Here is a 14,559-nt window from a genome sequence, read left to right on the forward strand (position 1 = left end):
AGCTGCACCATTGACCCCTTCCCAGCCATGCCATAGTCTCCTCTGGACGATGAGCCCCTTCCTATCCCCATGGCTGGACCCCAGGCTCTTCCCCATTGCCCCCCCAGCTGGGCTGCACCAGGGGGCCCCCTCCCCAGCCCAGCTCCAGCGCCTGCCCCCTCAGCCCTGGCCAGGCTCCCTCTGGAGTCGTCCCCCGCCCCCCGCCTTGTGGCTGCGAGCCCTGTGGCAGCAAACCCACCCACCCCAGCCACAGCCCCTGCTGGGTGGGCTCCCAGCAGCTCCCTGAGCAGTGCCCCCGTGGGGTCAGGCTGCCCACACCAGCAGCGTAGGTAGGGGGCACCCCAGAGTCTCCCCCCCCCCTGCAGTGCAACACCCACCTCCCACCCTCAGCCTTGCTGGGAGGACCCTGAAACCCAGCCCCAACTCGGGGAGCCCTCAGGGAGTCGGACAGAGGCTCCCGCGTGGACAGCCCTGAGCCACTGGGAATAAAGCTCCTTCTGGGTACGACTCCCTCTGGCTTCTTCCCGCCGGGACCTGCCCCCATCCTGGGACAGGGGGGCTTGGCTGGCTCTCAAATCCTGGGGTCTGCCAGCAGGTAAGGGCTCGACAGGGCTGCAGGATTGGCCCCAGCACCCAGGGGGCCCAGGTCCGGAGAAGTACTCTGCCCCCTGTCCCAGGCCTGCCCCCCAAATCCATAACCCAGGCTCTGAGTTTTTGCAACTTTATTAAATACAAAAGTCTGGTCGCTGGGACCAAAGGCTGCATTCAGGATATGCTCAAAACAGGTCAAACATTCAAATATACAAAAGTCAGCGGTGCCCCCGGCCTGGGCCTGCTGCCTTCCCTGCCCCCCCGGTGTCCAGAGGGGGGGGGGCCCACTCACCACACCGAGGCACTGGTTTCTTCTCATCACTCTAGGAGAGGGCTGGGCTCAGAACTGGGGGTGTGGCAGGGTGCTGTGCCCCCCCACTCCCTGGCAGTGGAGGTGGTACTGGTTCCTTGCCCCCTGGCAGTGTTCTCGCACGCATCACGCTTGGGGCCCGGCTGGGGCAGGCAGCAAGGGATGGGGCTTGGGGGTGGACAGGTTAAGCTATACATGGACGGGAGCAATGGCCCTGGGCGGGGGAGAGAGGGAGGGAACCCCGCAGGGCTCTGCCCCACCACCAGCTCCTGCCCTCCAGGGCGGGCAGTGCCCATCCCCACCAAGGAGCCTTCCCCTTCCTAGGGCACCAGGCAAACTAGTTCTAGAGATAGCGGCCGCCTCTTGCCAAGGCCCCGGCCCCAGAGGAGAGCTGGGCTGGAATGTTCTGTGCTGTAAAAGGGCCCTTGGGTGGGTGCAGCAGCAGGCGCAGCTGGAATCGGCAGGCAGGGGAGGTGCAGGGCTGCTTGGCAGGACAGCGTGCCAGGGGCTGGGCCCCCGCCCACAGCTGGGGAGATCCACAGAGTCTCTGACCTACCTTTCACCAACAGCCGTTTTGGTGTGACCACCGCCCCAGGCTCCGAGACGCCTTGCCCCGCTAATTGGAGCAGCCACTCGGGGGGGGCTGTAGGGAGGGAATGGGGCAGACAAGGGCTCCCCCGCTTCTGAAACCTGCAGCGCAGCCCTGAGGCAGGGCCAGGATGGGAATAGTCCCTTTGAAGCCCCCCGGGATACAGTACACCCACACAGCCGCAGTGTGCAGGAGGGGCCAGCCCCTGAGTCCCTGGCAGGGGGGAAACTGAGGCACAAAGGGGGGCAGAGCTGAGACTAGGCCCCAGGTGTCCTGGCCTGGGCTCTAAGCACTAGCTGACACGGCCGAGGAAGACAGCGAGAGGGGCTGTGTCTGTGCTCAGAGCCCTGTGCCCCACTAGGAGCAAGGCAGGAGGGGGAGCAGGTGGCAGGGAGCCGCACTGGCCCCTCTCCCAGCCACGCTGCCCCCCGGGAGCCCTGCGAGCGCCCACAGAATGAGCCCTGGCCCAGCTGGAGCTGAACCCGTGGGGCACAGAGCCCCTGCTGCCGCTGGCCCAGACTGAGCCAGTCAGGGCGATGGGGTGACACGCCCGGCCCAGGACCGCCCCGGGGAAGCTGCAGCTCAGTCCTTGGCTCTCCTCGTAAAGGGGGGGGGCTCGTTAGCCCGAGCCTGAAGCTCCCCAAGCCCCTGGCTGGGGCCGTTTTGGACACTGGGGGGCTGCTGCGTTGTCCCCGGCCCGCGGGGCAGGGCTAACCGCCGCGCGGTGAGGGGGGAATCTGGGGTGCAGCCATGTCCAGAAGGCAGACAGAGTGGGCCGAACACGTCCTGGTTCGATCCGCACCCCCGGGCCACGGCGAGACTCCTCTGCATCCAGCCAGCCCAGGGCACGGCCAGCCCTGCACTCCAGCCTCATGCTCCCGTGGGCCGGGGGAAGGTGCTAGCCCCGGGCCGGGCGTGGGGGCGGCTTGCCGATGTCCACCGTGATGTTCGTGTACATGGGCCAGCGCGTCACCTCCACCAGCCGATACTGCAGGGAACTGATGCCGTCCCGTTTCATCGTCATCTTGGTGTTCTGGATCTTGGTGAACCTGGCCGAGGTGCAGAGAGGTGTGAGCGGGCGCAGAGCTGAGCTCTCCCCTGGCCAGCAGTAGCCCCGGAGGGCAGTGAGGCACAGCCCTGGGTGACCCTTGGGGCTGTGGTCCCTGCCTGGCAGTGCCAGCCCAGGGCGGGGAGCCCAGTACTGCACAGCCTGGCTTCCCTCTCACCCAGCCAGAGAGCACCGTGTGTGCCAAGGGAGCAGGTTCACCTGGGGGCAGGGAAACTGAGGCACAGAGAAAGGGGGGTGGTGCCTCTTCAAGGCCACACTGTGAGTCAGTGGCAGAGAAGGGAAGAGAACCCAGGCGTCCTGGCTCCCAGCACCACACCCCAGGATTTACTCAGCAGCTGTCCCCACCATCTGCTGCCTGCTGAGGTGCCCATCTGGAGGCTCCCCCTGCCCCTCTCCAGCAGCCTCAGCCTAGGGGGTGGGGTGGGCTCTTGGATGGTATGGGGGGGGAGCTTTCCTAGGCAGGCTTCCCCCGGGCAGTGCCAAGCCACGGAGCCCAGGCAACACATGGGGCACTGGAGGCGGTGACCCGCTGTGGGGCTCGGGCCGGGCCGGGGTCTCACCTCTGTGGGTTGGGCTCGTTGTGTTTGTCGCGCTCATGTTTGATCATGCGGTACCTCCCGATGTGGCCGCTGGGACGCGACACCTTCATGCCGTTCAGAGAGATCCTGGGGACAGAGCGAGCCGAGCTGGCAAGAGCGGCACATAGCTTGGGCCAGCTGGGATCTGGCACCAGCCCCGGAGGGCCCGGCCCTCTGCCATTGCTGCAAGCAGCAAAGGGATTGGGCCCCTCTGCCCCCCCCCAGCCTGACAGCGACTGGCATGAGCCCCTCTGCCCCAGGGCCTGTGCCCGCCCCACCGCCCGCCCCCACGGGAAGCGGGCCCAGCTGGCACCTGCCGCTCCGAGCATGACTGGGGAGCGGAGCAAGGGCAGGGCCAAAGCCAGAGGCTCCTGTCTGCTCAGGGCCCACCTGCACCACCGCTGGGACGCCAGCAGGGGGCAGTCAGAGCCAGGGCCCGGGAGCAGGACCGCACCGCTGAGCGGGGTGACGCCAGGGACTCGACGATCAGTACTAAAAAGCGGCCGCGCACTGGGGAGTTCAAGGCCCGGCTCCTTGTGTAATTTACACAATCAGGGAAACCCCTCAGCTTCTGAGGTCAGCTCCAGCACCGCGCTGGGAACTAGCCAGACCAGGGCTTCCGCCTCTCCGCTCGGCCGGGTCAGCGCAGTCGCTGCCGAAAAGCCTTTGCCACTAGCCCTTTGGGTGCCAGGTTGCCTGGCAGGTGCAGAGGAAACTTCCCCCCCACACACCTCCCCCAGCAAGAGGTGAGAAAGCAGGAAAGCTTCCTCAAGGAGAGCTGCCAACCCCGTGCACAAGGGACAGCGCCAGATGGTCCAAGGTGGGCAGGCACCTGAAGAGGAAGCGAGGTGGCGGGGGGGGATTTCAAGAGCACCTGAGCAGGTGAGCTGGATTTCATGGGCGTCGGGCACTTCACCTAACCCTGCTTCCAAAGTCCCACTAGCCACCTAGCTGCACCTTTAGGCTCCTAAATCCCTTTGGAGCCTGGCCCCTGGGGAGCATAAACAATCTCAACTCAGTAACTACAGCCCGCCCGCCCTTGCTTTAACACAGCCCAGTTCAACGCCAAACACGGTCTGACGGGCTTCCTTCTTCTGGGGTCTCCAGCCACCAGGGTGGGTTTCAAGTTTTAACTGACCTCCAATTTCCATCCAAATCCAGCTTGACCCCAAGCCAGGAGTAAAACGTCCCCACTGAGCAAACCAGAGCCGTGTCCCTCCCCGGGGCACGGGCCCAAGGGACGAGTACATGCACGCTGAGCGAGGGAATTGCTGAAATCAGCGCCCAGACAGCAGCCCCGGGCTGAGCGGGAGGCACTCTGGGGTTACAAAGCCACGGGGTGCTGGCACCCCACCAATGAACAAAGAACTAACATGGACCAATGCAAACCACGACTGAACCCAGGGATTTCAATCAACCCGCCCTGCTGCCGAGTGGCTCCAGGAGCGAGGCCGAGCCACCTGGAGCCAGACACTGCGGGGAGCGGCTGGCCCAGGGAATGGGACTCACCCAGCCCCAACCACTCCCTGATCGATCCAAGCCAGGCACTGCCCTGCTCCATGCCCGGCCCGGCCCCAACACAGCCCCTCTCCCCACGTGCTCCCCATCCCAGCTGTGGTTCAGACCCGGCACCACACGATGGCTTTGTCCCGTGGCAGCACTCGGCCACATCTCCACCTCAACGGCATCTACGTGGCCACGGAGGCTGCAAGTCCCACAAGATCCGGCAAAGCGCCAGGGCAGCGAGAGCAGCTCGGGGGCAGATCCCGCACCGGGACCAGAGACGCCGCCGGAGTGCGCCCAGCTGGGTCTGACCAGCCCCTCCCAAGGTAGGGCCAGGGGACCCCACAGCTGCTCCCAGCAGGCAGCCTGGGGAAGCACAACCAGGCCAGCTACCCCACAGCTGCAGAGACCCCCTGGGGTAGGGAAGGGCACAGCAGCGTGACCCAGCCGTGCCACACCACCGAGGGCACGGGCACTGCCAGGCAGCTCAGTGGGGCTCGCCGTGCCGGGCACACCGGGCTGGCTGCACCGCTGGCTCCTCTCCCGGGCAGTGGGACACACAGAGGCTGCAGAGATGGCGACTCCCTTCCACCCCCCCGGAACTGAGCACTCCGCCCCCCAAGTGCAGCACACAGGCCCTGCAGGCGGAGGCGAACGGGCAGCTGGAGTGGCAGCGAGCAGCAAGCCGAATGTTGGGCAGGACCCAGGATCCCTCACCCTGCTCAGCCCATTCCATGGGGCCACACTTCCCCAGCCAGCCCTGTCCATCCCGAGTCCGGCCGCAGGGGGGCAGAGCGCCGACGTCCGTGGGTGGGGCTGCCTGGGAGCCTGACTGATGGGAGGTGCTTTGTGGGGCAGGTGCCTGCTTCAGGGCCTGACGGTTGGGCTCTGGGCCCTCCAGCCACAGTGGAGGGCTGGGCTCTGGGCTGGCACAGCAGCCCGGAGTGGGGAGCTCACCAAGGGACCTGGCCCAGCAGCACTGTGGGGCTCACCCACCGGTTAAAGATGTCGTCGTCCTCGCCTCCCCAGCCCCAGTACTCGTTGGGGAAGCCGTTGATCTTCAGGAACTGGGACCTGCTCAGGCCTGAGACGCCCCCGAAGTAGCCAGCATACGGCAGCCTGCAGGGACAAGCAGCAGCCGGCGTCAGCGCAGGCACGGGCAGGCCAAGGGGGAGCCTGGGACCGTGCTCTCTTCCCCCCCGGGCACTGTCTGGGCTCTGCTCTGGCTCAGGAAGGGGGCCAGGCTCCCAGGCACTGAGAGCCTGCAAGGAAAGCTGCTACCAGCCCCCGTCTCCCCCCATGCCCCTCTGCGATGCCCAGCACGGCACCTCCCCCACCCACTCCCACATCTCTGCCCTGCTGCCCCCATGCTCCCCGCAGCCCCAGGGCACACGCCACCCCTCCCACTGAACCTCCCTCCCAGAGAGCCGCCACCTTGCCCGCCGAGCCAGGGCCCAGCACACTGGGCCAGGGCTGGCTCGCTCCGTGGCAGGTGCCCGCCCTGGCGTCCAACCCCTGCCAGCTCCGCCCACGGCCCCGCTGGCACTCGCCTGAAGCTGAACTTGTCCATGGCGATGGCGAAGTGCCGCGGCTGCTCGTAGCACCGGTACAGGTTGCGGTCGTCCATGGGGACCAGGTCCACATCGCTGAAGATGAAGCAGTCGTAGTCGTCCTCGTCCTTCAGGGCCTCCAGGAAGCCCACGTTGAGCAGCTTGGCCCGGTTGAAGGTATCCTCGCCGTACTGTGCAGGGGTGGGGGGACAAGTGTCGGAGGGGGGCTCCCAGGCCAGCGCCAGACGCCCGTCCCCCCAACACTCCTGCCCTACACACTGACGCTTAGCCCAGCTGTACAGACAGCCCCGCCCCACAAGCACCCCACTCTGCCGCCCCGTTTCTGCACGCCGGGAGCAGGGCAAGCAGAGCCCCGGGGGAGGGCAGCCGGCCCCAGCACCCCAAGATCGTGCTGTCCCACCAGGGAGAGGCGCTAGAATGGCCCTTCCTGGAGGGAGGCAGCCAGTGAGTAGTGACAGGAAAGGGCCCTCTGCCACCGGCCCTGCCCATGGGCCCTGCCCAGTCACTTCTGGGCAGCAGCCTCGTGTCCCCGGCTCGCCCTGCTTGGCTGGAGACACCGTAACCCTGGGCACTGTCAGAGGGGCTGCGGGTCACGATAGAGGGGCACCGGCTGGGCCGTGAGCAGAGCCAGGCCTCAAATCCGTCCGACAGGCCGGTAGGTCTCGGCATCACGCCCGACGCCAGCTGGGGCCCCCTCTCGTTGGCAGCTGCAGGGCCAGGGAGCCCGTGGGCCAGAGGGCTCTCTGGGCCAGCTGCCACGTGAGCCGCCCCGGGCAAACAGGTCCATTTAGCGCAGTTCACCCCAGGGGCACCCCTGGAACCCAGCCAGGAAGGAAGACGAGCCAGCCGGGGGGACAGAAGAGCAGCCACGCGGTCTGCCCTGGGCTCAGCCGGCAGGGTGCACAGAGCCAGCCCGGCCATGAGCCCAATACGCCACGCACAGGCCAGACTGCAGGGCCCTCCTCGGGCGGGGCGGTGAGTCTGCCGGGGCTCAGTCTCCCGCTGGGAATGGGAGACCCTTGAGCTGGGCCCCTGACACCTGGGGGAGGGGCTGTTATCCTGCCCCCAGGCCCTCACCTGGTTGATGATGTAGATGCCGTAGGCGACCTTCTGCCGGCGCAGGATGGGGTGCAGGTAGTGCAGCCAGTAGCGCAGGTGGTGCTCCCGGTGGCGGAAGGGGATGAGGATGGCGACCTTCTGGCGGGGCTGGCAGTCCAGGGGCACGTACTTGCCGCCCTCCCGCACGTCTGGGTTCTCCCGCTGCACCCGCTCCATGCTCATGGGCGAGCTGAACTCGATGAGGAGCCGGCCAACTGCGGGGGGTTGGGGGAGCCGGTTACCAGGCGCCCCACCACAGCCCCTGGGAGCAAGGGGCAGGGCTCACCAGCAAGAGGGGGCGCTGTGACCCAGCTCTGCCCGTGCCCTCAGTCCTGACCCACAGCCCCTGGCACCCCTGCCCTGGGCTCCCCACCCAGGACTGGCAGTGCCCCAGGAGTCGGGTGCAGTCACTTCTGATGGGGCAACCCCTCACATCGGCTCAGGCGCCACACAGGCTGGGAGCAGTCAGCTCCGTCCCCCTGAACCTATGTACACTGAGCCCAGCCCAGCAGCTCCCAGCCCCCAGCCCAGCCAGTTCCCAGACCGCCCCCCGGCCCAGCCCGCCTCAGCCAGCTCCCAGCCCGCCCCCGGCAGCTCCCCGCCCCACCCCTGCCCCACCCTCGACCCAGCCGCTCCCCAGCCCCAGCCGCTCACCTAAGCCAGGCGGCACCTCCTGGCAGGGCGGTAAGGGCTTCTCGGTGCCGGAGTGGTTGGCGCTGGATGCTGGGTCAGCGCCAGCCGGCCCACAGCTGGGGGCGGTGCCGTTGGGCCGGGAGGAGTTGGAGGACTGGGCCCGGGAGGCGTTCCGGCCGTTGAAGCGGCTGAAGAAGTCCAGGTGCTGGGCATAGACGTCGAAGTAGAGAATCATAATGATGACGAAGTGCAGCAGGCACAGCAGCAACACGGCCTTGCAGATCCTCTCCAGGGTCACCCCCAGGAGCAGCCTGGTCATCTTCCGGGCGCTGGCGGGCGGGCATGTGCGCCGAGCTCCGGGGCGGTTCCCGCCAAGGCACCGGTCCTGCCCAGGGGACACCAACAGTCAGGACAAGGCCTCCGCACCCCACCCAGGCCAGGGAGAGGTCGGGTCCCCGCGTGTCCTGTGGACACATCCAGCCACGCCGACTCCAGCTGCTTGTCACTTCCCAGCCCCATGCTGGTCTCCCCCAGCCAAGTGACCCCAATGCCCTGCAAGCCCCCCCAAGCCGTCTGCCCCGACGTGCCCAGCCCTCTCCTGGGGCACAGAAAACTAGGTTTGTTGCCCCCGCGCGGAGAGAAAAGCCCAGCTCCCCGGAGCTCCCGATCCCTCCCGTTCCCAGCCAGACCCGCGCCAGGAACCCATCGCTTAACACAGAGGGGTTTAGGGGAGTTTAAATGCCAGGGATAAAGACAAACCAGCTACAAGCAAATCGGAGTCACACACGCTTCCGAGGGGCTCAGACTGAACCCTGCAAGCTGCAGCCTGGGGTCTTCCTGGTCCTCCTCCTTCCAGCCATGGCCTGCTCTCTGCCAGGGCTGCCGGGCGAGGAGCAGGGTGCTCACCTTATTCAGATCCCGGAGACTCTGAGCCCCCGGTGGAACAGCCCATCCTCCTCAGGTCGCTCGCACTCCGGCCCCTCGTGTGCGTCCAGCGACGGACGCCAATACCTCTGCTCGTCTCAGCTTCCCAAACACACTGTCCTGTCCTGCGCTCAGGGTGAGCTCCTGCTGCTCGTCCCTTCCTGGGCACGCGGCTGGAAAGGGGGCGCCCACGGCCTTGGGCACGCTCTGATGTAACTTCACCGGAGACAGGGAGCCAGCTGCCTTCCCCCTCCCGTCTGGGGGAAAACCAGACCACGGGAGCAGTGACGGGGGTGCCATTCACCGCCAGCGGGCACCTCCTCCCGGCCGCGGTGGGGCCTAGCTCGCGAGGTCCATGCCCCTTCGCTGTCCCTCTGCTTGCAGCCCCAGGAGCTGCCGCGGCCTCCTCATGACTCAGCCTCCAGCTAGTCACGCTCGGGGTTTCCCCTTCTGGGGGCAGGAAAGTCTCTTCTGACAAAGAGGCTCAGGCAGTCTTCCTGTTCACTGCCCCGCCGGTGCCACGTCCCCAGGGGCTGGGCCCACCCTCTGCTCTCGGTTCCGGCTCAGGGACCTCTAGTCAGCAGCCAAGGCCTGTTCCACCCCAGAGCTTGCTGCATTTCCCCGAGCCCTTTCCTAACCTGGCTCTCCCTCCCTTCCCTGGTGTCACCACTCGTCCTCCCAGCCTGCGTGTCTCTGCCACCTCCACGCCCCCTCCACGCAGGGAGCCACTGCAGCTTCCCACGGCCTGCTCCACGGGCAGCCTGCTGGCTGCTCCAGGCCCGGCTGCGCTTCTGCCAAGTAAGGCTCCTCTGTCTTGGCTCCCCGCAGCCCCACGGGGCCCTGCAGGGCAGGGTTGGGAGGACCCCCCACCGCAGCGTCACAGACCCGAAAGCACTAGAGCAAGAAGGAGCGTATTCTCTCAGCTAGTGTTAATCCGCATGCACGCTGATCTTAACCACCAGCAGGGGTGGGACTAGACAACCTCCTGAGGTCTCTTCCAACCCTAAACTTCTAGGATTCTCTCTCGCTCCTGTTCCACCGAGACCCGCAAGGCACAGTCAGCAGCAGGGTGTGGATAGGGGGTGCTTGAGGTCACCCCCCCCAGTGATGTCACTCCCCAGCCAGAGGGTAGAAAGGCCAGGCTGGGTCTGCTTGGCACCGAGTGGCTCTGGTCATGGCCCGCGTTCAGCACCGTAATGGGGGAATCGTCACCGAGTGGGTGTTTCCAGGGGGTCCCGCAGCTGCACCACTGAATGTTTTTATCAATGACCTGGAGGAAAACATCAAATCATCACTGATAGAAGTTGGCAGAGGGCACAAAGGTTGAGGGAGGGTGAAGACGACAGGGCACCGGTTCACAGCCATCTGGGGCACTTGGTAGGTTGAGCTCAAGCAAGCAATATGCCTTTTAATATGGGTAAATGTAAACGTCTCTCTCTAGGAAGAAAGGACATGGGTTGTACGTACCAGGAAGCCGGGACTCTGAAAACGCTTGGGAGTCGTGGTGGACAATCAGCGGAACATGAGCTCCCGGCGCGACACTCCAGCCAAAAGGGCTAATGGCGAATCTTGGCTACATAAACAGGCAAATCTCGAGTAGGAGCAGAGGGGTTATTTTACCTCTGGATCTGGCCCTGCTGGAATCCTGGGTCCAGTTCTGGTGGCCACAATTCAGGGAGGAGGTTGGTAAATTGGGGAGGGGTCAGAGAAGAGCCAGGAGAATGATTCAAGGATTAGAAAACCTGCCTTTAGTGATCGACTCCAGGAGCTCCATCGAGTTCGTGAACCAAGAGAAGTTAAGGGGTGACTCGATCCCAGTCTACAAGTACCCGCAGGCGGACCCAGTATTTGGTAACGGTCTCTCCCATCTAGCAGCGGAAGCTCCAACACAATCCAATGGATGGAAACTGAAGCTAAACAATTCCAGGTGAGGGTAATTAACCAGTGGAACAACGTCCCCGGGGCTGGGGAGATTCCCCATCCCTGGCAACTGCTCTAGCAGTTACCCGGGCAGGTCTCTGGTGGTCAGACTAGGCGATCACAATGGGCCCTTCTGGCCTTGGGATCGATGAAGGGGGCTGGCCGCGTGGCTGCTTCAGAGGCGATCGCCAAAGTCTTTCTTTAGAAATTGAGCGTTTTCCCCCTTGTTTGTCTTCAGAGCAGAGACAGAGGGTCTGGACTGTGCTTAGAAACCCCCGCCTGGGCCGCAGGCTGTCCCAGACGTGCCCCGTTCCCGGCAGGGGCAGCTTTACCAGGGAATCCTTTTCCACGCTGCAGGTCAGTCGGGGTTAGCAGGACGACGCGTTTCAAACCCTTTTGCCTCTGTCCCAGCAGCTTGCCTCCACCGCACGACGATCCAGCCAGCGCACAGACTGACTTCAGCACTCGTGAGCTCACGGGGGGAAGACACGGCCCCGTCAGCACCCCCCACCTGGCAAGAGACCAGCAGGGCCACTCACGGCCAGCACTATGCTGCACACTGTGGCCACCCAGAATGTAGTGACAGGTTATCCTGCTCCACACACACCTTCCTCAGCCGCTCTGGCGCTCAGAGACTCTCCCTTAGCTGAGGGCAGTACAGGGCCTATGACTAGAGTGGATTTCCTGCAGGAGAGGGGGGCGGCACAGACAGGCACCAGTTCATTACAGTCAGGGCCTGTGGTGCTCCAGAGCCTCAGCAGGCCTGTGTCCAGCCCTCCTGGCTGTGAAGAGCCTTGAGCCAAGTATATTGATACAATGCTGCTTGCCTGAGTCTGCAAAGAGCCTGAAACGATGGCTCAGAGAGGTGTGAAATGGCCCACCCATCTCGACAGGCTTGGCAACGCCCACGGTAGCATGTACTGCAGTTCAACAGAGGGTAACTGGAGCCCAACGCCTCCTTCAGCCTGACGCCTACAGATCACAGCTTACAGGGCAACACCCTAGCTTCAGCAGTCACCAGGTCCCGTTTCTCCCCCACTCCCAGCCTGCCTGCCAGGCGCCCCAGGCCCCCAAAGCCCCAACCGCCCCCACCCTCAACAACTTCTGGACTGCAGACATGGGTTGTCAATACAAACATCCCCCACACACCAAAAGGGGGGGCGTGGGAGCCAGAGCCCCAGAAATCGCCCATCACAACAGCAGAGAGGCTGCCCAGCCCTGAAGCCGAGTGCAGAGATCTGGCACAACTCGGATGTATTTTTATGAAAGGTGTGGGTGACTCAGTTTCCCTCTCCCCTCAGACGGTTACCCGCAGGCTGGGAAGGGGTTACAGTCTTTCCTGAAACGAGACAAGCAAGGCAGGGATTGGAGGAAGTCACCGATAGGCTGGATGAAGCAGCGGGAGCTAACATCACCGGGCATAATTCCTGAAAAGCACGCGAGAGGGAACCATCCCGGGGGCGCTGCACAGACTGGGTCTGACGGGTTACCCAGCAGGCCCGGGGGGAAGCGGTTTCTGGGTTTAGGATGTCTTCACGGCACTGCCACATTCTGACCGACCACCTGGGCCTTCTGAGGCTGCCTGGCCGCTGGCTAAGCCTGGGGGTTACAGGAGGCAGGTGCCGAGGTGATGAAAGGGAAGGACAGGAGGCACTGGAGTGGAACGGCAGAGGCCGCCCCAGGAAAGGATTTGGCTAACGGCCTGAGGGGGGCGCTCTCCGGGAGGCCACGAAGGGGTCAGAGGTGCCGTTCTCGCAGGAACTGGGAGGTGTGATTCTAGGAGAGCGGTGAATGCCGGCAGCAGTGAAAGCAAGTGCCGCGGAAGGCACACGCCAAGGGAAAAGCCGCTCACCCTTTTCACAAAGGACAAGGGAGCCAGACGGGGAATTGCTAGAGACACTGAGACATGCTGAGGGACAGCCGGACTCTCAGGAGCTGACCGGCCCAGCTAGCTGACCTGCTCTGAGGACCAGAAAAGACACAATGCTCCAGAGCCCCGGGGGCGGCCAGGCTCCTGGAGACACACCAGCCCGCCAGGGAAACCTTGCGGACAAGGCCTTCGGGGGGTGTGGAAGAGGGTGACAGAGGCAGCAGCCGTGCTCCATCCAGACCAGATTCACCACGTCAGCAGCAGTCGGGCACAAGCCGGCTACAGGCTGAGAAGCGACTGTAACTAGACACACTGTACTTGGAAGCCCTGCAGACCGGGAGCAAGAGAGACGTTGCTAAGGACCAGAGCAGCTCTGCCTCCCACCCCACAGCACCCACAAGCCAGTTCCCTTCCTATTATTATTATTATTATTATTATTTTTTAAGGCAGACAATTCAGTAGCTGGGGCTGGGACGCTAGGAACCCCGGGCTGTGGAAATGCAGAGAAGGGCTAACAGCGGCAACACGAGCCTGGCCAGGTGGCCCATCTGAGAAATGTTCTATTTCTTCCCCCCCTTCTAAAGTGTGTAGCTGGATCTGGTGATGAAGGCCTGGACCAGGCAGGGTGTGTCGGCAAGCAGGCGTTGCTAGGGGAAGGAGGCTGGGTGTGATTTTAACAGTCCATTAGTGGAGTTTGCTGCAGCTGAGCAGAGCCAGGCCAGTTACTGGTTGTGAATAATTGACTGGGTCAATTCAGCATTTTCCCTGTTTGCAAACTGCCCATGAAAACAGCGATTTTCGTTCAGTTCTCTGGGACTCAAACGGCTCCGTTAGGGCTGCACAGCTCACAGCCAGCCATTCTGACCAGCCGGGACCGGTCGCCCAAGGCAGAAGCTCCCTCTGCCGCGGCCCGACTGGATGAGGGAAACTTTTGGACCAGCAAATACCTCTGTTGGAGCCCAAATACCCCCCGTCCCGTGTGACCGCCGGGGGGTCCGCCCCAGCCACTCCCAGACAGAAACGCTGCTGGCACAAACGTCGGCAGAGCACAAATAAACAGGGTCACGGCTGGTCAGAATTCAAACCCACCCTCCCCACTGTGGGTGGCTGTCCTCACGGCTCCGGAGTCGCCGGGCGTGGGCAGATGGCCGGGACGTGTGCCCACGTGTACCCGTTACACAGAACGTGATTTGAGCTCCAGCCCTGCACTTGTGGGTACCCTGTCCACAGGCCACTCACAGCGGGACAAGCTGCCCCCTGGGGAGCCCCATTCAGACCTGGCAGCCTGACCCATTCCCATACGCAGTCTCTCAGGCGCTCAGAGCAGCTGCCCGGGGCCCCAGAGCAATGAATGCTGCTGGGAAAAGGTGAGCTTCATGCCAGCCACCGAGCAGCCAGCAGTGCTGGGTCCCAGGATCTGAGACAAGGCGGGTGAGGTCATCGCTTTTATTGGACCAACTTCTGTCAGAAGCTTGTCTCTCGCACCCGCAATCTGGTCCGGCAAAAGCTCTCACCACCGCCCCCCTTGTCTCCCGGGGGGCTGGGCTGGGCTGGGCAGCTCTGCTGAATGGCTCCAGATGCCAGAGACAAGGCCAGGCAGCAAGTACTGGCAGAGCAAAGCCCTGCTGGGAACATGCAGACCCCATTATCTTCCCCGCGTCCCATCCCTCCAACGCCATTAGCCAGCCTGGAGCGGCAGCTCCCTGCCCCCCTTCCCTGGCTCCGGAGCTGCATTGTTCTCCCGGGGAGACCCCGCTTCCAGCACGCAGCCTCCTGCCTTGCCACGGACGGAGCTGCCCAGAGCCCAGGCAGCACCCCTGGGCGATGCTGCACCCGCCCGGCGCTGCCCGGGACAAGGCCCCTCACCCAGCCAGGGGCCCAGGCTCGGCCCCCCCCGAGGAGC

At 64.3% G+C, this 14,559-nt stretch overlaps 2 protein-coding genes across 2 annotated transcripts in view; one reads left to right on the top strand and one right to left on the bottom strand.

Moving 5' to 3' along the window:
• LOC113406575 (sodium- and chloride-dependent glycine transporter 1-like) overlaps positions 1 to 1,970 on the top strand; it is a 62,649-nt gene extending 60,679 nt beyond the window's left edge. Inside the window, exon 4 of the mRNA XM_029911603.1 lies at positions 1,852 to 1,970. Within this exon, the coding sequence (XP_029767463.1) occupies positions 1,852 to 1,970 (119 nt within the window). The remainder of the gene's footprint in view (positions 1 to 1,851) is intronic.
• B4GALT2 (beta-1,4-galactosyltransferase 2) lies at positions 1,110 to 8,365 on the bottom strand. Its single transcript, XM_026651939.2, has 6 exons — positions 7,964 to 8,365; positions 7,289 to 7,524; positions 6,191 to 6,381; positions 5,637 to 5,759; positions 3,120 to 3,224; positions 1,110 to 2,539 (listed from the first exon to the last, which is right to left on the bottom strand). The coding sequence occupies exons 1-6, from the start codon at positions 8,259 to 8,261 to the stop codon at positions 2,389 to 2,391; spliced, it is 1,104 nt and encodes a 367-aa protein (XP_026507724.1). The 5' UTR covers positions 8,262 to 8,365; the 3' UTR covers positions 1,110 to 2,388.
• Between the last annotated feature and the right edge of the window lie 6,194 nt (positions 8,366 to 14,559).

This window comes from Terrapene carolina, unplaced genomic scaffold, assembly GCF_002925995.2.
Source record: "Terrapene carolina triunguis isolate 2854851 unplaced genomic scaffold, T_m_triunguis-2.0 Scaffold110, whole genome shotgun sequence".
NCBI classification, from domain to species: domain Eukaryota; kingdom Metazoa; phylum Chordata; order Testudines; family Emydidae; genus Terrapene; species Terrapene triunguis.

Bases quoted from the DNA above. Each gene is read 5' to 3' on its own strand.
- B4GALT2 (XM_026651939.2), bottom strand. From the start codon at position 8,261: ATGACCAGGCTGCTCCTGGGGGTGACCCTGGAGAGGATCTGCAAGGCC. The intron at 3,225-5,636 runs GTGGGTGAGCCC...CTCTGTCCCCAG, and splicing joins GACGACGACATCTTTAACCG to GATCTCTCTGAACGGCATGA. The intron at 2,540-3,119 runs GTGAGACCCCGG...CACCTCGGCCAG, and splicing joins AACGAGCCCAACCCACAGAG to GTTCACCAAGATCCAGAACA.